Source organism: Neovison vison, chromosome 1, assembly GCF_020171115.1.
Source record: "Neovison vison isolate M4711 chromosome 1, ASM_NN_V1, whole genome shotgun sequence".
Taxonomy (NCBI): domain Eukaryota; kingdom Metazoa; phylum Chordata; class Mammalia; order Carnivora; family Mustelidae; genus Neogale; species Neogale vison.
In genome coordinates, this window is record NC_058091.1 from 149597228 (window position 1) to 149620387 (window position 23160).

At 40.1% G+C, this 23160-nt stretch overlaps 2 protein-coding genes across 2 annotated transcripts in view; one reads left to right on the forward strand and one right to left on the reverse strand.

Moving 5' to 3' along the window:
* LOC122914954 (olfactory receptor 2W1-like) overlaps positions 1-23160 on the forward strand; it is a 199501-nt gene that overhangs the window by 1255 nt on the left and 175086 nt on the right.
* On the reverse strand, positions 8117-9061 carry LOC122914921 (olfactory receptor 2W1-like). The gene has a single exon (XM_044261282.1). The coding sequence runs from the start codon at positions 9059-9061 to the stop codon at positions 8117-8119; it is 945 nt and encodes a 314-aa protein (XP_044117217.1).

A 23160-nucleotide genomic window follows, 5' to 3' on the forward strand; every position in this document is an offset into this window, starting at 1 on the left:
AATAGAGTCTAGGGGCACCTGGGTGGCTCAGTGGGTTAAAGCCTCTGCCTTCAGCTCAGGTCATGATCCTGGGTCCTGGGATGGAGCCCTGCATCGGGCTCTCTGCTCACTGTGGAGCCCGTTTCCCTTCCTCTCTCTCTGCCTGCCTGTCTGTCTACTTGTGATCTCTGTCTGTCAAATAAATAAACAAACAAAATCTTAAAACAAAAACAGAGTCTATCCAGCCCAATCAGGGTTTCTGTTTATTCAGAGACAGAGATTAGTATCACAATCCTGGACTTAAAGCTTTATTGCAAAGTTGTAGTCATCAAGACAGTATGGTACTGGCAAAATAACAGACACAAAGATCAATGGAAGAGAATAGAAAAACCCAGAATGGACCCACAACTAATATGCTCAATTAATCTTTAACAAAGCAGGAAAGAATATCCAGTGGATATTCAACAAATGGGATGGAAAATTGGACAGCCACATGCAGAGGAATGAAACTGGACCACTTCTTTATACCATATACAAAAATAAGTTCAAAATGGATGAAAGACCTTAATCTGAGAAGGAAACCATTGAAATCCTAGAGGAGAACATAGGCAGCAACCTCTTTAACCTTGGCCATAGCAATTTCTTACTAGACACATACATCTCTGGAGGCAAGGGAAACAAAGGCAAAAATGAATTACTGGGACTTCATCAAGATAAAAAGTTTCTGCAGAGTGAAGGAAGTAACACAACTAAAAGGCAGCCTATGAATGGGAGAAGATATTTGGAAATGTCATTACAGATAAAGGGCTGGTATCCAAGATCTATAAAAAACTTCTCAAACTCAACACCCAAAAAGCAAATAATCCATCAAGAAATGGGCAGAAGACACGAACAGACACTTCTCCAAAGAAGACATACAAATGGCCAACAGACACATGAGAAAATGCTCCACATCCCTTGGCATCAGGGAAGTACAAATCAAAACCACAGTGATATCCCCTCACCTTACAACACTCAGAATGGCAAAAATTAATAAGTCAGGGAACAACAGATTTTCACGAGGAAGCAGAGAAAGGGGAACCCTCATATACTGTTGTTGGGAATGCAAGCTGGTGCAGCCAATCTGGAAAATAGTATGGAGGTTCTTCAAGATGTTAAAAATAGAGCTACCCTATGACCCAGGAATTGCACTACTTGGTATTTACCCCAAAGATACAGATGTAGTGAAAAGAAGGGGCACCTGCACCCCAATGTTCATAGCAGGAATGTCCTGTGGAAAAAGCCCAGATGTCCACTGATAGGTGAATGGATAAAGAAGACGTGCGCATGCACACACACACACACACACACACACACACACGGAATATCACACAGCCATCAGAAATGAAATTTTTCCATTTGTAATGTCATGGATGGAACTGAAGGTATTATGCTATGTGAAATAAGTCAATCAGAGAAAGGCAGTTATATGATCTCACTCACGTGGAATTTAAGAAAACAGAATATCATAGGGAAACTGAGAAAAAAATAAAACAGGTTGAAACTTGAGAGGGAGACAAACCATAAGAGACTCTTACAGGACACAAGCTAAGGGTTGCAGGAGGGGAGGTGGTGGGTGTGATATAACTGGGTGATGGACATTAAGGAGGGCATGTGATGTAATAATGAGCACTGAGTGTTATATAAGACTGATGAATCACAAATCTCTACCTCTGAAACCAATAATATGTTATATGTTAATTAATTGAATTTAAATTAAAAAATTATTTCCCCCAAGAAGAAAAAAAGAAATTACTGTTCACTCTGCACTAATATCTGAAGTTTTACAGATGCTATTTTGTTAATTCTCATTGAATCAGGTGAGAATATATTTGTTCTGTCTCCCTAACATGAATGCAAAGTCTTTTCTAGCATAGAATCCACCTATTCTATGAATAATGTCTTCATCAAAATCCAGAACAGAGTTTACCTTCAGTATCTGTATGATATAAAATATATCCCCCAGGGAGGATGCTATCAGTAGATGCGATAAAGCCGTGCCAACTGAAATAAGGGTATCTCATACCTGTGGCTTTTTCGGAGTTCACATAACAAATATGTATGTATCATGAAGTCCACTGCACTGTGTTCCAGGGATAACTAGTCCCTCCCTTGAGGAAGCTCACAGTCTAGTACAGTGCTTCCTAAACATTAGTGGGCATATGAACTGGGGTGCTTCTGAGGGTGCAGATTCAGTCCTGCCCCCGGTGTTAGCTGGGAGGTCTGGATGCTGCTCAGGAATCTGTATTTGTGATGAGCACTCCACTGACTCAGTTTCAAGTGGTCCTTCCACATCGCTCAGGGAAATACTCTCCAGTTGATCAATACGCCTTTTGGAAACAAAGCCAAGAGGACATCAAGGAAGACTGGCATGAAATTCCCATTGTACCACAGTAACTGACCAAGCCTGTGGGAAGACGAAGGTTGTGGGTTAAGAGTGTGATAAGAGGGCGCCTGGGTGGCTCAGTGGGTTAAGCCGCTGCCTTCGGCTCAGGTCATGATCTCAGAGTCCTGGGATCGAGTCCCGCATCGGGCTCTCTGCTCAGCAGGGAGCCTGCTTCCCTCTCTCTCTCTGCCTGCCTCTCTGTCTACTTGTGATTTCTCTCGTCAAATAAATAATAAATAAAATCTTAAAAAAAAAAGAGTGTGATAAGAGGGGATTGCACACTTGTATCTACGGTGATAAAAATAAAATGGATCCAAGTGTAGGGATCCACATGGTTTTGAAGGATAGTGTGCAGTTTTTCTGTATTTGTTCTTCTGGAAGATTTTAAGTGTAAGATTCTTAGTTGGGAGTACTCTTTGAAATGTCCTGAAGTTGCTAAGATAAAGAAAGAAGACAACAGAAGTAGAAACTCCGAGTCTGTAGGACTCACCTGCACAGAAGCTTCTGGGGCTTTCTCAAGTCTGCTGCTCACGGATCAGAAACACAAGACCTGTGACCTCACTCCAGAGTGGAGGTCATAGCATGTCTGGGAAACTGTAGTGCTCCTTGTAGGGAAGGGAACGGGGCATGATTACCTAGAGAGTCAAATAAAGCCACCTCAAAGCTTGGTCCTACCCTTCTGGTCAGTAAGAGGTCCATAGAGATCAGGGGGAATAAAAAAGCTGAGACTAAATGACAGATGGATTTAAAATATTCTGAGTACCCAAAACTTATAAATAACTTCTACAAATCAATCACCAGAAGGCAGACAACTGAGTAGAAGTGTGGCACAAGAAGAGGCACATCACAAAGTCGTCTAAATAGCCTGGGAATGTTTCCAGAGGCTCAGCTTCATTGGTGAACAGGGAAGTGCCAGTGAAAACCTCAGGAGCCCTCACTGCATGCCTCCTACGGTGTCTAAAAGGAACAGGGTGCTCTGAGTGTTGGCAGGCTTGCCGAGCAACGGTGTATTTTAACACGGCTGCTGGGACGGCAAACCATACAACTGCTTCGGGAAGCTCCCACCCTCTCCAGCCCAAGAGCTCCTAGTGACGAGCACAGCAGAAATGCATACATGGTTTCACCAAGAGACAGGTTCCCACTGTTCACAGCAGCACCCTTTGTAATAAGCAAAACTGGAAATAACTCAAATGCCCATCGGTGAAATAACAAAGTGTAATATTACCACGTGGCACAACACATACGCAATTAGCTGTGATGAGTGGCAGAAGCCAAACACAAAAGCATGTATACTGCTTTGTTCCCTTCATATAAGATCAGAAACAAGCAAAAGTAGCCAATCGGGTTAGAAGCCAGGAAAATTACTACCTCAGGTAGAGGTGGGAGGCAGGGAGACACTGCCTGAAGGGGGCACAGAGGAGTAAGCAACCGAGGTGCACAGACTGTAGTCACGTGGGTGCTTCTTCATGAAGATTCATCCCGCTGGACGTTTAACCGTTTGCACATTTTTCTGTACACCTTATACCCAATATGATTTCACCCCCGCCCCCCAAAAAACTCCCACAAATATATAAACATGTCGCAGCAAGAGGGAACTAAATCACAGAATCAGCTTTCTGGTCCCAGAAAAGCAAAGGCACATTATACTGGGCTGCTTTGTTTCTGCTGAAGGAAAAAATTGTTTCTGATGGAGTGTGTGCAGTGAGATTCTGCAGCAGTTTCCCTCAGATCTAGAGGAGGTGGCAGGGATTAAACGGCGAGTCTTAATCTTTTCAAAGAACCAGCTCCTAGGGGTGCCTGGCTGGCTCAGTTGGTTAAGCCTCTGCCTTCAGCTAAGGTCATGATCTCAGGATCCTGAGATCAAACCCCATATCGGGCTCTCTGCTCTGTGGGTTGCCTGGTTCTCCCCCTCCCTCTGCTTGCTGCTCCTCCCGCTTGTGCTCTCTGTCTCTGAGTCAAATAAATAAAATCTTAAAAAAAAAGAATCAGCTCTTAGTTTCATTGATATATTCTATTGTTCTTTTGGTTTCTATGTCATTGATTTCTGCTCTAATCTTTATTACTTATTAAGGTTGTGTAGTTGAGAACTTTCTTGTTCCTTTAGAAAGGTTTGTTTTGCTATATACTTCCCTCTTATCCACCTTTGCTGCATCCCAAAGATTTTGAACAGTTGTGTTTTCATTTTCATTTCTTTCCATGAATTTTTAAAATTCTTCTTTAATTTTCTGGTTGACCCATTCATTCTGTAATAGGATGCTCTTTAGCCTTCATGAATTTGGGTTCTTTCCAGCTTTCCTCTTGTGATTGAGTTCTAGCTTCAGAGCACTGTGATCAGAAAATCAGTTGAGACCTGATTTGTGACCCAGGATGTGATCTATTCTGGAGAATGTTCCATGTGCACTAGAGAAGAATGTGTGTTCTGTTGCTTTGGGATGGAATGTTCTGAATAGATCTGTGAAGTCCATCTGGTCCAGTGTGTCATTTAAGGCCCTTATTTCCTTGTTGATATTTGGTTAGATGATCTGTCCATTTCAGTCAGGTGGTGTTAAAGTCTCCTACTATTATTGTATTATTGTTGATGTGTTTCTTTGATTTTGCCATTAATTAGTTTATATAATTGGCTGCTCCTATGTTAGGGGCAAATATATTTAAAATTATTAGATCATGGGCACTTGGGTGGCTCAGTGGGTTAAACCTCTGCCTTCGGCTCTGGTCATGATCTCAGGGTCCTGCGATCGAGTCCTGCATTGGGCTCTCTGCTTAGCAGGGAGCCTGCTTCCCCCACCCCTCTCTGCCTGCCTCTCTACCAACTTATAATATCTCTCTGTCCAATAAATAAATAAAATCTTTGAAAAAAAATAAAATTATTAGATCTTCTTGTTGGACAGACCCTTTAAATATGATATAGTGTCCTTCTTCATCTCTTATTACAGTTTTTGGCTTAAAATCTAATTTTCTGATATAAGGATCACCACCCAGCTTTCTTTTGACGTCCCTTAGCATGGCAAATTGTTTTCCATGCCCTCACTTTATATCTGAAGTGTTTTTGGGTCCAAAATGAGTTTCTTGTAGACAGCTATTGAAGGGGCTTTTTTTAAAAAAAATCCAATCTGATACCCTGTGTCTTTCGATTGGGGCATTTAGCCCATTTACATTCAGGGTAACTATTGAAAGATATGAATGTAGTGCCATTGTATTGCCTAGAAGGTGACTGTTACTGTATATTGTCTGTTCTTTTCTGGTTTGTTACTTTTGGGTTCTCTCTTTGCTTAGAGGACCCCTTTCAATATTTCTTGTAGGGATGGTTTGGTGTTTGCAAATTAATTTTTGTTTGTCCTGGAAGCTTTTTATCTCTTCTATTTTCAATGACAGCCTAGCTGGATATCGTATTCTTGGCTGCATATTTTTCTCATTTGGTGATCAGAATATATCATGCCAGTCCTTCCTGGCCTGCCAGGTCTCTGTGGGTAGGTCTGCTGCCAATCTAGTATTTCTCTGTTGTATGTCACAGACCTCTTGTCCCGAGCTGCTTTCAGGACTTTCTCTTTGTCACTAAAACTTGTAGGTTTTACTATTAGATGATGGGTTGTGGACCTATTTTTATTGATTTTGAGAGGGATTCTCTGTGCCTTTTGGATTTTGATGCTTGTTCCCTTCACCAAGTTAGGGAAATTCTCTGCTATAATTTGCTCCAATATACCTTCTGCCCCACTCTCTCTTTCTTCTTCTGGAATCCCAATTATTCTAATACTTATGGTATCACTTATCTCTTGAATTCTCTCTCTGTGGTCCAGTAGTTGTTTGTCTCTCTTTTCTCAGCTTCTGTATTCTCCATCATTTGGTCTTCTATATCACTAATTCTCTCTTCTGCCTCGTTTATCCTAGCAGTAAGAGCCTCCATTTTTTATTGCACCTCATTAATAGCTTTTTTTTTTTTTTTTGCTGCTCTCAATCTACTTTATTTTTTTTGTAATTAAACATAGTTTATTTAAAAGAGGTATTAATTAAGTTACAAACAACATAAAAACAAAAAATTTCTTCTGGAATTTCAGCTATACACATTAAACATTTTCACTCTTGAAAATTCACCAGAATCTCATTCTCTTTATTCACTTTCCATCTTTTTGTTTCTCTACAATTCAGTGCATCTATTGACCTAATTTTCAGTTTACTAGTTCTTTTTTTTTTTCTTAAGTTTTAACTTGGTTAGACTTTAGTTCTTTTATTTCTCTTGAAAGGGATTCTCTAGTATCTTCCATGCTTTTTTTGAGTTCATCTAGCTCCTTGATAATCATCATTCTGAACTCTAGTTCTGACCTATTACTAATGTCCATATTGAATAAGTCCCTAGCCATTGGTATTGCCTCTTCTTTTTTTTTTTTTTTTTTGGAGGTGAGATTTTCTGCTTTGTCATTTTATCCAGATATAAATAGATAAATGAGAGAACAAAATACTGAAAGGATAGCAATGACTCCAGAAAAAATATACACTAGCTAAATCAGAAGAGACCCAAAATTGCGTGTAGAAGAAAGGGGGAAAAAAGAAAACAAATATATATATATATTTATTAGACTAGTGAATAGAACAGAACCACACATTTGATTTTGGGTGTATTTTGGTATGTTAGAAGAAACTACCTCCCAAAATTTTAAAGAAAGGAAAACTTATATATGTATATATATACACACACACAAAAATAAGGGTGAACATGATGAAGCAATGGAATATGACTATAAAGATGAAAATTTAAAAAGATTCTAAAAAAGGAATTGATAAGATAAGTTGGTTGAAAAAAGAATTAAAAAAAGAGGAAAGAATGTAATAAGGCTGGACTAGAACAGAGCTGTGCACTAGATTTAGGGTATATTTTGATCTGTTAGAAGAAACTGTATGCCAAAATTTTTTAAAGAAAAAAACCCTATATGTATACAAAAAATAAGGTTAAATACAATGAAGGGATAAAATATGACTTTAACAATGAAAATTTAAAAAGATTTTTAAAAAGGTATTGCTAAGATAAAGTAGTTAAAGTCATTAAAATATGAAAGAGGAAAAATTAAAAAAGAATAGGAGAAAATAAAATGAAAAAAATTTAACTTTGAAAGACTAAAGGATTATGGGAAAAAAGCTAGGAATTCTATATGTTGCATTCCTGTATCTCTGGAATTCCGCAGTTCTCATTGATCAGTGAACTTGGTCTTGGCTGGATTTCTTGCTGAGCTTCTGGGGGAGAGGCCTGTTATAGTGATTCCCAAATGTCTTTGAGGTGGAACTGTACCACCCTTTTTCCTCCCCACTGTGGTCTGTCTTCCTGTAGGTTACCTCAGATTCACTTCTCTGCATGTCCTACTTTCCATATTGTGGTCGTTTTTATGTTTCTAGAATTGCTGCTCTTCTTCTCTTCTATCTCCTGTTGAGTTTGTAAGTTTTGGAATGGTTTGATAACTATCTAGCTGAACTCCTGGGACCGAATGATATTTGGGTGTCCTACTCTTCCGCCATCTTGCTCCTCTCTCTGTACAAAGCTTCTTTATATGTCTGTATCTCTTTCTCCTTGTAACTTTTATCTATTTCCTATTTATTTACAAAGTCAGTACCTACAACAAATCTTGGTATGTGGTGAACACCCATTAAGAGCTCTTTGCATTAATGAATCAGTTCATCTTCTGTTGGTAAAGGTCAATATTATTTCCTAGCTCTCTTCCATCTAACTCACGACTTGGCTGACCATTTTTCTACATGTAATATTCTCTTTACTGCGCTCTTTACATCTTTGTTTCTTAAAGTATAGATCAGCGGGTTAAGGCTGGGTGTGATGATTGCATAAAAGAGAGTAAGGAACTTCCCCTCATCTTGGGATGTGCTATTCTGTGGCCTCATATACATGTAAATGATTGTTCCATAAAACAGAGTTACTACTGTGAGGTGGGAACCACATGTATTAAGGACCTTACGCCATCTTGCTTCTGATTTGATCCTCATGACAGCTTGAGTGATAACTCCATATGAGATGAGAATTAGTGATATAGGTGCTAGAAGAAATACCACCCCAAGAGCAAAGACAGTGATCTCATTTACTTTTGAATAGACACAAGCCATCTTGATCAATGCTGGCATCTCACACAAAAAATTGTCTACCTTCCGGTGCCCACATCTTGGCAAATTCAAAGTCAAGGAGCAAACAATTAAGGCACTTCCAAGACCACCTAACCAGGCAGTGAGCACCATCTTCTGGCAAAGTTGAGGGTGCATTATGACCGTGTAGTGAAGAGGTTGACAGACAGCAGCATAGCGGTCATAGGCCATCACAGCCAAGAGAAGACATTCAGTGGATCCCAGGTCAAGGGCAAAGAAGAACTGGAGCACACACCCTCCATACGTAATAGACCTTGTTGGACCCCATAGATTTACCAGCATCTGGGGGATAATGCTAGTCGTATAGCAGAGATCCAAAAAGGACAAATTGGATAAGAAGAAATACATGGGCGTATGGAGCTGGGTGTCTAGGTAAGATACCAGAATGATGGTTGTGTTTCCTACCAGAGTCACAATATAGAAGATGAAGACCACCCCAGAGATGATGGGTTCTAATTGGGGCCGATCAGAAAAGCCCAGCAGGATGAAATCTGTGGTGGAACTTCCATTGTTTGTGTCCATGGCTCTGTAGGAAAGTCTAGGAGACAAGATCGTGGTAATCAAAATAGCATCAGCCCTAGGCAGAAATAAAAATCTCTGTAGTTTGCCATGAATATCCCAAACTCACTCATTTTTGTGTTTTCTCTCATTTGGAACACCTCTGTTAATGCTTTCTTGTGTTTCGTGCCAAAAGCCTCTCTGTGTTTACTCATAACCAGAATGGTTTTAACAATAATATGGTAAACCCAATCACACTGAATTGCAAATCATTGAAAGGGTTTAATATACCATGACACCTATGGTTTTGTGTATTTTTATTAATTAAGAAATCCATGAAGTTAATGTTATAATTGAAGAGCGGGATCTATTTTGAGGTGTTGTTTCTTCTTGAATGCATGACAAATTTTTCCCTTGTCAAGGAAAGGAGTTTAGGATAAAAAGTTAAATGACCCATTTTCTTGGAATAAGCTGCACTATTTGGTAGCAGGATCACTTTCCATATTAACTTCTAGATGTGTTCATTCCAGCCATCGCTATCACCGTCCCCACAACCTCTTCCTCTTGTCTCCCCTCCTATTCGTCATTGCAGACACAGCACTCCTGTGTATTTTGGTGTTCCCAATTATAGTGATCTTTTTTGGTGCCAGGAAAATGCTGTCTTTCCTTTTAACCTTCATTTCCATGTACAGAGGCCATGTGTTTCTTGGAATACATTTCATGACCGCTATCACACCGTATAAACAGCCTACTGACTTGTAGAGTTAAAAACGGATTCCAGAAACACTGGCTACCACTCACACACAGCAACCACCTGTGTCAGCTCCTGCTCACCTGACCATTAGCAAGATCGGTCACTCGAACAAGATGTAGCTCAGTAAGTAGTCAGTGAGTTCTCTGCATGGCCTTTACCAAATATATGAGTCAATCCTCTGGTTTCTTTGGAACTCTATAGGTAAACCTCATTTCAATTCTGAAAGATTACAGAAAAGGGATTAGGAGAACATAAATTTCACTATTTCTGACTATATCATTAAATAGATGGAATGTTTAATCTTTGAATTATTTATAATCTTTTAAGTTTTTTTTTTGGTTTATAAGTGTTTTATGCATATAATTTCTTTTTTTAAAAAAAAAAGACTTTATTTATTTATTTGATAGGAGAGATCACAAGTAGGCAGAAAGAGAGGGAAGCAGGCTCCCCACTGAGCAAAGAGCCCTATGCGGACTCGATCCCAGAACCCTGAGATCATGACCTGAGCCTAAGGCAGCTGCTTAACCCACTGAGCCACCCAGGTGCCCTATGCATATAATTTCTGATCATGAACTTCAGACCTGGGGTACTTAGTATTCATAGTGTGTTTGGGGACAAGGACTGATACATTTATTTGCTGCAGTTACAGTAAAGTAAGGTAAATTAAATTACCCACAGTATTTGTTATAAGCAGTTTAGTTAGAACATGAAAATGTTGTATCATGAAAAGGAGCTGTTATTACTAAGTAGTATGAGGTAGGGATATATTTTTTCTCAATACAACATGGAAATTTAATGTATTTATGTGGTGGGTGTCAGCTAAGTTGGGCGTAGTGCTTAAGTGCACAAATTCTGGACTCAGAGCTTGGTGTCAAAGCCCAGGCTCACTACTTGGAGATAATGTTTCCTTGGACAATATATGTAAACTGTTTGCACATCAGATTTCTCTGTATGCTCAGTAAAGACAATAATATTCCTTAAAGGGAGGTGTTGTGGGTTAGTATTTGTGAAAACACTAGGAACAGAGCTTGGTTTATATTTAATTTTCAAAATTAAAAATTGTATTTATCTACCCACAAATTATTATTCTGTTTACCCCTGCTCTCTTCATTTTTCATACTGATATTACTGTGATAGGCTAGAACTAAACTAGGAATGCTTAAAATTTTACATCTGTATGACTTTTTAAATGCATAGACACTCATGTACACAAAGTGAAACACACGATACACATACTGAACTGATAAACCCAGAGGCAGGGGAGGACAGAAGACTTAGCTCCCAGCATGCCTTGACCACAAAATGCCCTAGAGTTCTTTGCCTCCTTAAGGTGGAATAGCATGGGGATTCAGAGGCCACAGAAATTTAGAGCTGAAGTAGACTCAGAAAGCAGGATCTACTCTTCTGCCCTAGGAACGAGGTCTCCTACAGAATGTTCACACAACTCCTGTTTTCAGAGTTTCATAGCTGTCCTTTAATCAGTGCCTCATCCCTACATCCAGGCACTGGCTCTTTTTCTTTATTCTGGGAATAACATGGAATAAGTCAATTCAACATGACTTCATTAAAAGAACCATTTTGTGGGGCACCTGGGTGGCTTAGTGCGTTAAGCTCTGCCTTCGGCTCAGGTCATGGTCCCTGGGTCTTGGGATCGAGCCCTCCATCGGGCTTTCTGCTCAGCGGGAAGCCTGCTTCCTCCTCTCTCTCTCTCTCTCTGCCTGCCTCTCCAACTACTTGAGATCTCTGTCTGTCAAAAAAAAAAAAAAAAAAAAAGAACAGTTTTGTTATACAACAGAACATAGAGAGAAAAGCAAAAGTCTGATGAGTTAAGATGAATTTCTTGTAGCCAACAGGCAGATCAAGAAGTTGAACCATGACAAGCACCCCAGGAGCTTCTTCCAGTTGCCGCCCAATCATTACTTCTTCCTTTCCCCCAAATAGTCACTAGCCTGATGTTTATAGTAATCAACCCCTTGTCTTTTAGTAGGTAGATTATCAAAATATGGATCTCTAGACAATATTGCTCATTAAAAATTGTTTATATGTCTTTTGAGTTTCCTTCAATATTAGAACCTAGTATCCAATATGCTCTTAGGTTTATGTTTCCATAGTAAGTGTTTGATGGCTCTCTGCTCTTCCTAACACTGTGTGATGTTTAATTACCACGCTTCTTTGGTTGCGATCAATTGGACTTACCGTGATTTACTGAATGCCTTCAGTTAGCGAGTTGGGAAGTGAGCACGTCCTCTAGGCATGCTGTACGACTGAAGAAGGCTACGAGCATTCACAATGCACGTACAGTTTCTAAAGCACACATTAGGTAGGTTTTGCAGGTTCAAAGCATCACTGGCTCAGTTTAAGCTTTGGGTCACATAAGGTCCCAGGAATCCTGATTAAATGTGTCAAACCTGAAATTACACATTATGTAATTTAATGTTGCAGATCAAAATATAGGACTTTTCCTTTATGGTTGTAAACATTTCTATATTGGTTTAAGGCTTGGGTCTCAACTTTCAGCTATTTTTATAATTTTAATACACAAGTGAACATAATACTAAAAAGGAGAGAGTGCAAGCTGAAGAAATGGATGTTAAAAACGGGGCACATGTTATTTCCACTGAAACGGATTTTCAGTTTTAATGGTATGGACTTCAGTTTCTAATAGCATAGCATGGTATGGACCAGTTTCTTTCTTTCTTTTTTTTTTTTAAAAAAAAGATTTTATTTATTTATTAGAGAGAGAAGGTGAGTGAGAGAGCAAGAATGAGGAAAGCATGAGCAGGTGGAGTTGATTTGTGTATCAACTCAGGTAGATGGGGAGGGAGGGGACAGGCTCCCCACTGAGCAGGGAAGTTCCAGGCAGGGCTGGATCCCAGGACCCTGGGATCATGACCTGAACTGAAGGCAGATGTTTCCTGAGCCATTCAGGCACCCCTGGACTTTAGTTTCTAATGTTCCTTTTTCCAGTGAAATATAAGAGAATAGAAACAAATGTATTTAAACATAATTTGAAGTATAGAATGGTGTGGAGGGAAAACTAGAAACAAAACTAGAACACATTTACCTTTGAGGAGGGAAGAATTCACAGCTGTTGGTTTCTCATGTAGTCCGTTGATACCCATGTTCCCATGATGGTGAGCCTTCATTTCGTGGGTAATCAGAAGGATTCTTGTTCGGCAGCTTACTGAGTCCATGAAATACTGATTAGCTCCCATTCTCTTGCACCAATACCAATACCACAATCACATTTGCATTGAAATGCACCAGCTGAACTAAGATTCGGTGAATTCTTTAATGTGGATGTTGGAGAAAAACTACATGTGGGACTGGTGGAAAATTTGATGAATTTGGTTTGTTGAATTTTTTTTTTTGATGGGATATTTGTAGTCTTTTGTGTACACTCCTGTTGGACACATTTGTAGGTGGGTCTCTGCCTGTTTAAACCAGGAGAGCCCTCTGCTGGTCTGAGTGTACTCCAGGAAGTGTTTATGTAGGACTGTAAATGTTAATGTGCTGTAGACCTGGGGACTGGTGCCCCACAGAGGTGATTAACAGATCTCAGACTATGGTCAGAGGCTCAGCCAAGCAATTATTTTAGGAAAGCTTCCCTTAAGACATCGGGTTTCACTTGTTCTTTTTTTCTTGAGTTTTCCTTTTAGATTTCCTCCATGGAAATTAATTTCTGAGATGAACTTATTTATGTATGAAATTTACTATTGAAGATTGAAAATACAATGTAAACCATGTCTATAAAAATAAACACATTTATTTATTTATTTTTAAAGATTTTATTTATTTATTTGACAGACAGATCACAAGCAGGCAGAGAGGCAGACAGAGAGAGGGGGAAGCAGGCTCCCCGCTGAGCAGAGAGCCCGATGTGGGGCTCGATCCCAGGACCCTGGGATCATGACCTGAGCCGAAGGCAGAGGCTTTAACCCACTGAGCCACCCAGGTGCCCCAAAATAAACACATTTAATTGAATGTTTAAATTGGAGACTAGTAGGCAATCATCTAGGAGTTGTTTTTGCAGGAAAGAAAATTTTTTTTTTAATGATTTTTATTTATTTATTTAATAGACAGAGAGAGATCACAAGTAGGCAGAGAGAGAGACGGGGAAGCAGGCTCCCCACTGAAGCTGAAGGCAGATGCTTAAACCACTGAGCCACCCAGGCTCCCCAAGAAAATGTTTTTTTAAAAATAATCATAAACATGTGAGTCATGAGCCATACCATCCTTGTTCCGTTTCAGCGAGTTAAAAACAGTAGCATGAGCTCACACAGTGTACCGCTCAGCTCGGGAGCTGCGGTCTTACTACGAGCCTGTAGCTACCCCTGTGCCTTTACACTCTCTTGTTCCTACCTGACCCCCAGGTGATCTTGAGTTTTGTGTTCATCACGCACTTGCATTAGAATGTGATTTGTGTATCAACTCATGCGCATCCACATGTCACTGTCTGATGTCTAAATGGCATGTTTTATTTTATTTTTTAAGACTTTATTTGTTTATTTGACAGACAGAGATCACAAGTAGGCAGAGGCAGGCAGAGGGAGAGGAGGAAGCAGGCTCCCTGCCGAGCAGAGAGCCCGATGCGGAGCTCGATCCCAGGACTCTGGGACATGACCCCAGCCGAAGGCAGAGGCTTTAACCCACTGAGCCACCCAGGCGCCCCATAAATGGCATGAATTTTAAAGGTCAGTTTATTTGAACTTCCACAAAAGGTATCACATCTTATATGTGCTTTTGGGACTTTCCTTTTTCACCCAACATTAGTCTGTTTAGTGTAGGTGTGCTTCATTTATTTCTACTACTGTGTGATACTCTGTTTGTGACTATATTACAGTTATTTTGTCTCTTCACATTCTGGTTACAGTTCTTGGCTTATATGAAAGGCATTGGGAGGAATGATTTTTTTTTTATGTCTCTTGGGTCCTGTATGTAGGAAGGTCTTTTGTGTGGATGCCTAGGACAGGGATGGCCGGGTAGGAGATAAGCAAACTTCAGAAGGCAGTTTCCTCCAGAGTGGTTCTATCAGTTTATCATATGCTAGTTTTGTACACGTTATTCCATTAACCTACATTTTCTCTAATGCCTGGTGTTGCAGACTTTTAAACCATTGCCAGCTGAAAAATTGTAAATGCTATCGAGTTGTGGCCTTGATGTTCATTTCCCTAATCACTAATGAGATTGACTACATTTCCATATACCTACTGCTATGTACAGTTGTCTCTTTATGAAAAACCTGTTTGTAGATTCTGACAATTGTTCTTTGGCATTGCTTCTGCTTTTTTCCTTCTTAATTTATAGGGTTCTTTATAATTACTTTTAACTATCTGTTGCTTGTGTGCTCTGCAACATTTTCTCTTAGTTTGTTGCTTGACATTTTACTTTAAAAAATATGTCTCCTATGGTGACTAACATAACATAATAAAAAAATAGAAGGAAAAGTCTCTTGGTCATCAGGATTTGTAAATTAAAACATAGAAGAATCTTTTTTTAAGTTAATTTTATTTTTTCAGTGTGAAACATGGAATAATCTTTTAATTGGTCTTTAAGAAGTCCTTCTCTAGGGGCGCCTAGATGGCTCAGTCGGTTAAGCATCTGCCTTCGGCTCAGATCATGATCCCAGAGTCCTGGGATCCATTCCCATATTGAGCCCCGTGCTTAGTGGGGAGTCTGTTTTTCTCTCTGCCTATGCCTGCTTCTCCTTCTCCCTCTGCCTGCCATTTCCCGGCTTGTTCTCTCTCTCTCTGTCAAATAGGTAAATAAAATCTTGGAAAAGAAAAAAAAGAAATCCTTCTGTATTCTGAAATGAGAAAGATACTAAGGTTCTGAAATGTTTTATTTTTTTAAAAAAGATTTTATTTATTTATTTGACAGAGCGAGAGAGATCACAAGTAGGCAGAGAGGCAGACAGAGAGAGAGAAGGGGAAGCAGGCTCCCCGCCAAGCAGAAAGCCTGATGCGGGGCTCAATCCCAGGACCCTGGGACCTGACCTGTAGGCAGAGGCTTAACCCACTGAGCCACCCAGGCACCCTATGTTTTAAAGTAATACCCTAAATATACCTGGGGTTAATGTATGTATGTGGTAGAGGGTCGGAGACCAAAATTTTTTGCCATGTAAGTAACCAAATTCCAGTTTAATTTATTGAAATAGTTTTTCTTTCCCCAGTGAATCCCTCATAAGTCTTGAATATATCAAGGTCCTGCATGTGTGTGGGTGTGTGTGAGTGTGCAGGCATGTTTCTGGGATTTGAATTCTGCTCTACCAGTCAGTGTGTCTGATACAGCCTAGTGTCAGTTTTTTTAATAACTTATTTAAATTCAATTAATTAACATTGATATCATTAATTCCAGGTGTAGAATTCAGTTATTCATCAGTTGCATATGACACCCAGCAAGCATTATATCACATGCCCTCCTTAAGGCCCACCACCCGGTCACCTCATCCCCAACTCCCCTGCCCTCCACAACCCTCAGTAGGTTCCCTATAGTTAGGAGGCTCTGAGGGTTTGCCTCCCTCTCTGATTTCCTCTTATTTTATTTTTCCCGCCCTTCCCCTATGATCCTCTCTTTTGTTTCTTAAATTCCACATGTAAGGGAAACCATATAATAATTGTCTTTCTCTGACTGACTTATTTTGCTTAGCACAATCCCCTCTACCCTCTAGTTCCATCCATGTCATTGCAAGATGCCCGAGTACTATTCCATTGTGTGTATGTGTATGTGTGTAATATATGATAGATATGACATCTTTGTCCATTCATCTATTGGTGGACATCTGGGGTCTTTCCATAGTTTGGCTGTTGTGAACATTGCTGCTACAAACATTGGGGTGCATGTGCCCCTTCTTTTCACTACATCTGTATCTTTGGGTAAATACCCAGTAGTGCAGTTCCTGGGTCATAGGGTAGCTCTATTTTTTTTTTTTTTGGCAGATCCCTGAGTGCTTTATTTTTTATTTATTTTATTCATTTAATTTCATTTTATTTCTTTTTTTCCCCCAATTTATTTATTTTCAGAAAAACAGTATTCATTATTTTTTCACCACACCCAGTGCTCCATGCAAGCTGTGCCCTCTATAATACCCACCACCTGGTACCCCAACCTCCCACCCCCCCCCCCACTTCAAACCCCTCAGACTGTTTTTCAGAGTCCATAGTCTCTCATGGTTCACCTCCCCTTCCAATTTACCCAAATTCCCTACTCCTCTCTAATGCCCCTTGTCCTCCATGCTATTGGTTATGCTCCACAAATGAGTGAAACCATATGATAATTGACTCTCTCTGCTTGACTGATTTCACTCAGCATAATCTCTTCCAGTCCCGTCCATGTTGCTACAAAAGTTGGATATTCATCCTTTCTGATGGAGGCATAATACTCCATAGTGTATATGGACCACATCTTCCTTATCCATTCATCTGTTGAAGGGCATCTTGGTTCTTTCCATAGTTTGGCGACTGTGGCCATTGCTGCTATAAACATTGGGGTGCAGATGGCCCTTCTTTTCACGACATCTGTGTCTTTGGGGTAAATACCCAGGAGTGCAATTGCAGGGTCGTAGGGAAGCTCTATTTTTAATTTCTTGAGGAATCTCCACACTGTTCTCCAAAGAGGCTGCACCAACTTGCATTCCCACCAACAGTGTAAGAGGGTTCCCCTTTCTCCACATCCTCTCCAACACATGTTGTTTCCTGTTTTGTTAATTTTGGCCATTCTAACTGGTGTAAGGTGATATCTCAATGTGGTTTTAATTTGAATCTCCCTGAGGGCTAATGATGATGAGCATTTTTTCATGTGTCTGATAGGGTAGTTCTATTTTTAACATCTTGAGGAACCTCCATGCTGTTTTCCAGAGCAGCTGCACTAGCTTGTATTCCCACCAACAGTGTAGGAGGGTTCCCCTTTCTCCACATCCTTGTCGACATCCTTGCCAACATCAATTGTTTTTTCTTGACTTGTTAATTTTAGCCATTCTGATTGGTGTGATGTGGTATCTCATGCGTTTTTGTAAAATATGAGGTACAGTTGATACATTAGTTTCAGGTGTATAACATAATGATTCAGTGTTTGTATATATTGCAAGATGATGATCACCACACTGAGTTTAGTGAACATTCCTCACCGTACATAGTTACAAGCCTTTTAAAATTCCTGTGATAATGATTTTTTAAAAAAGATTTTATTTACTTATTTGACAGATAGAGATCACAAGTAGGCAGAGAGAGAGAGAGAGAGAGAGGGAAGGAAGCAGGCTCCCCACTGAGCTGGGAACCCGATACAGGGCTCCATCCCAGAACCCTGAGATCATGACCCAAGCCGAAGGCAGAGGCTTTAACCCACTGAGCCACCCAGGCACTGCTGTGATAACAATTTTTAAGATCTACTCTCTGAGGCATGCCTGGGTGGCTTAGTCTGTTAAGCATCTACCTTTGGCTTAGGTCATGATCCCAGGACCCTGGGATTGAGTCCCGAATTGGGCTCCCTGCTCCACAGGGAGTCTGCTTCTCCCTCTCCCTCTGCTCATGCTCTCTCTCTCTCTCTCTCTTACTTGCTCTCAAATAAATACAATCTTAAAAAAAGATCTACTCTCTGAGCAACTTTTAAATATGCAATACAGTATTATTAATTATAGTCACCATTCTGTACCTTAGATCCCAATCAGTTAATTGTTTTATAACAATTTTTGATCCCCTTCACCATTTCACCCACCCCTGCTTCTGGCAACCTCTGTTCTCTCTGTCTAACTTTTTTTTTTTTTAATTTTACACATTGTTGAGGTCATATGGTACTTATCTTTTTCTGTCTTGACTTTTGTTTTTAAGATTTTATTTATTTATTTGACAGAGATCACAAGTAGGCAGAGAGTCAGGCCGGGGGGTGGGGGAAAGCAGGCTCCCTGCTGAGCAGAGAGCCCGATGTGGGGCTCTATCCCACGACCCTGAGTTCATGACCTGAGCCGAAGGCAGAGGCTTTAACCCACCAAGTCACCCAGGTGCCCCTTTGTCTGACTTTTTTCACTTAGCATTATTCCCTCAAGAACTATCCACGTGGTCACATGTGACAAAATTTCACGTTTAAAAAAGATTTTATTTATTTATATCTTTTAAGAGAGAGAGAGAGAGAGAGAGAATGAGCTGGGGTAGAGAAGGGAAGAGAGAGGGAGGAGGCTTGGGAATCTAAAGCAGACTCCATGCTGAGGTCAGAGGCAGGCCGAGGGGCTGATCTCATGACCCTGAGATCATAACCTGAGCTGAAATCAGGATTTAGACCCTTAAATGACTGAGCCACCCAGGCACCCCAAAATTTCATTTTTTAATGGCTGAACAATATTCTGTGGAATACGTAATACTACATTTTCTTTATCAATGGACACTTACATCTTCAATGAACATGGGGTGTGTATATCTTTTCAAATTAGTGTTTTTGTTTTCTTGAGAATAATATTCAGGAGTGGAATTGCTGGAACAACCTATTCAACCTATTCATCCTATTTTTAATGTTTTGAGGAACCTCCATACTATTTTCCATGGTAGCCGCCCAATTTACATTCCCACCAGCAGTGCGTGAGCAGCCTGCCCAGCTGGGAAACCCAGGCACTCACCCACTAGTTCCCACTACCCCGAAGGAGAAGTCATAGGCTGAGAAGGTCGCTCTTGGTGTGGAGCTTTGCTGTTGCGGGTTTAAGGTGACATGGGTAGTAGAGGGAAGCTGCTCTGCAGGGCATTCAGTCTTGGATTGGTCTCTGCTCCGACAGTGTGCTGGGATTTCTCTGCTGGTCTGCAGGATGGCACAAAGCACTGTCATCTGTTGCCCGTGTCACTAGCAGTGTTCTTTGGCTAGGAGATGGTAGAAAGCTCCTCTTTTGATGTATTGATGTCGCTCTTCTGAATCTAAGCATTTTCTCTTCCTTTTTTTTTTCAATTTATTTATTTTCAGAAAAACAGTATTCATTATTTTTTTCACCACACCCAGTGCTCCATGCAAGCCGTGCCCTCTATAATACCCACCACTTGGTACCCCAACCTCCCACCCCCCGCCACTTCAGACCCCTCAGATTGTTTTTCAGAGTCCATAGTCTCTCATGATTCACCTCCCCTTCCAATTTACCCCAACTCCCTTCTCCTCTCTAACACCCCTTGTCCTCCATGCTATTTGTTATGCTCCACAAATAAGTGAAACCATATGATAATTGACTCTCTCTGCTTGACTGATTTCACTCAGCATAATCTCTTCCAGTCCCGTCCATGTTGCTACAAAAGTTGGGTATTCATTCTTTCTGATGGAGGCATAATACTCCATAGTGTATATGGACCACATCTTCCTTATCCATTCATCCGTTGAAGGGCATCTTGGTTCTTTCCATAGTTTGGCGACTGTGGCCATTGCTGCTATAAACATTGGGGTACAGATGGCCCTTCTTTTCACGACATCTGTATCTTTGGGGTAAATACCCAGGAGTGCAATTGCAGGGTCATAGGGAAGCTCTATTTTTAATTTCTTGAGGAATCTCCACACTGTTCTCCAAAGAGGCTGCACCAACTTGCATTCCCACCAACAGTGTAAGAGGGTTCCCCTTTCTCCACATCCTCTCCAACACATGTTGTTTCCTGTTTTGTTAATTTTGGCCATTCTAACTGGTGTAAGGTGATATCTCAATGTGGTTTTAATTTGAATCTCCCTGAGGGCTAGTGATGATGAACATTTTTTCATGTGTCTGATAGCCATTTGTATGTCTTGATTGGAGAAGTGTCTGTTCATATCTTCTGCCCATTTTTTGATGTGTTTGCCTGTTTCATGTGTGTTGAGTTTGAGGAGTTCATTATAGATCCTGGATATCAGCCTTTTGTCTATACTGTCATTTGCAAATATCTTCTCCCATTCCGTGGGTTGCCTCTTTGTTTTGTTGACTGTTTGCTGTGCAGAAGCTTTTGATCATGATGAAGTCCCAAAAGTTCATTTTTGCTTTTGTTTCCTTTGCCTTTGAAGACATATCTTGAAAGAAGTTGCTGTGGCTGATATCGAAGAGGTTACTGCCTACGTTCTCCTCTAGGATTCTGATGGATTCCTGTCTCATGTTGAGGTCTTTATCCATTTTGAATTTATCTTTGTGTACGGTGTAAGAGAATGGTCGAGTTTCATTCTTCTACATATAGCTGTCCAGTTTTCCCAGCACCATTTATTGAAGAGCCTGTCTTTTTTCCACTGTATATTTTTTCCTGTTTTGTCGAAGATTATTTGATCATAGAGTTGAGCGTCCATATCTGGGCTCTCTACTCTGTTCCACTGGTCTATGTGTCTGTTTTTATGCCAGTACCATGCTATCTTCATGATCACAGCTTTGTAATAAAGCTTGAAATCAGGCAGCATGATGCAGCCAGTTTTGTTTTTCTTTTTCAACATTTCCTTAGCAATTCGGGGTCTTTTCTGATTCCATACAAATTTTAGGATTATTTGCTCCAGCTCTTTGAAAAATACCGGGGGAATTTTGATCGGAATGGCATTAAAAGTATAGATGCTCTAGGCAGTATAGACATTTTAACAATGTTTATTCTTCCGATCCAAGAGCATGGAATGGTCTTCCATCTTTTGTGTCTTCTTCAATTCTTTCATGAGTGTTCTGTAGTTCTTCAGTGTAAATCCTTTACCTCTTTGGTTAAGTTTATTCCCAGGTATCTTATGGTTTTGGTGCTATAGTAAATGGAATCTATTCTCTAATTTCCTTTTCTGTGTTTTCATTGTTAGTGTATAAGAAAGCCACTGATTTCTGTACATTGACTTTGTATCCTGCCACATTACTGAATTGCTCTATGAGTTCTAGTAGTTTGCGGGTAGAGCCTTTTGGGTTTTCCATATAAAGTATCATGTCATCTGCGAAGAGAGAGAGTTTGACTTCTTCATTGCCAATTTGGAGACCTTTTATTTCCCTCTGTTGTCTGATTGCTGTTGCTAGGACTTCTAGTACTATGTTGAACAAGAGTAGTGAAAGTGGGCATCCTTGTCTTGTTCCTGACCTCAATGGAAAGGCTGCAAGCTTTTTCCCATTGAGGATGATATTTGCTGTGGGTTTTTCATAGCTAGATTTTATGAAGTTCAGAAATGTTCCCTCTATCCCTATACTTTGAAGCGTTTTAATCAGGAACGGATGCTGGATTTTGTCAAATGCTTTTGCTGCATCAATTGAGTGGACAATGTGGTCCTCTCTTCTCTCTTATTGATTTGTTCTATCACATGGATTGATTTGCAGATGTTTATCCGTTCATCAGCAAATGTTTATCCATTCATCTGCTGATGGACATCTGGGCTCTTTCTGTATTTTTTCTATTGTGGACATTGCTGCTATAGACATTGGGGTGCAAGTGCCCCTTTGAATCAGTATTTGTGTATCCTTTGTATAAATACCTAGTAGGTGAGCTCTGTTTTTTTCCTTTCTGAGGAATCTTCATACTATTTCCAGAGTGGCTTTACTAGCTTGCATTCCCACCAGCAGTGTAAGAGATTCCCCCTTTTCCATGTCCTTGCCAACATCTGCTGTTGTGAGTTGTTAACATCAGCCATTCTGACTGCTATGTGTTGGTATCTCATTGCGGTTTTGATTCATAGTTCCCCTGTTGCTGAGTGATGTTGAACATTTTTCATGTGTCTGTTGGCCGTTTGTATGTCTTTTTTGGAGAAATATCTATTCATGTCTTCTGTCCATTTCTTGACTGAATTTTTTTTGGGGGGGGGTGTTGAGTTTGATAAGTTCTTTATAGATTTTGTATAGTAGCCCTTTATCTGAGAAGACATTTGCAAATATCTTCTCCCATTTTGTAGGCTGTCATTTATTTTTGTTGATTTTTTCCCTTGCTATGCAGAACCTTTTAATTTGATGAAGTGTCAATAGTTTATTTTTGCTTTTGTTTCCCTTGCGTCTGGAGACGTGTCTAGTAAGAATTTGCTACAGCCAAGGTCAAAGAGGTTGCTGTGGCTGATATCAAAGATTTTGATTTGTTTCCTGTAGCACATTTAGTTTTTTCATCCATTTTGAGTTTATTTTTGTGTGTGGTGTAAGAAAGTAGTCTAGTTTCATTCTTCAACAAGTTGCTGTCTAGTTTTCCCAACACCATTTGTTGGAGAGATTTTCATTGGATATTTTTTCCTGTTTTGTGGAAGATTAGTTGACCCTGGAGTTGAGTGTTCCATTGATCTGTGTGTCTGTTTTTTTGTCAGTACCATACTTTCTCGATGACTGCATATTTATAATATGGCTTGTAGTCAGTCCACAGTCATGATGCCTCCAGCTTTGCTCTGCCTTTTCAAGGATTGTTTACGGTATTCAGAGTCTTTTGTGGTATCATACAAATTTTAGGGTTTTTTTCTAGGTCTG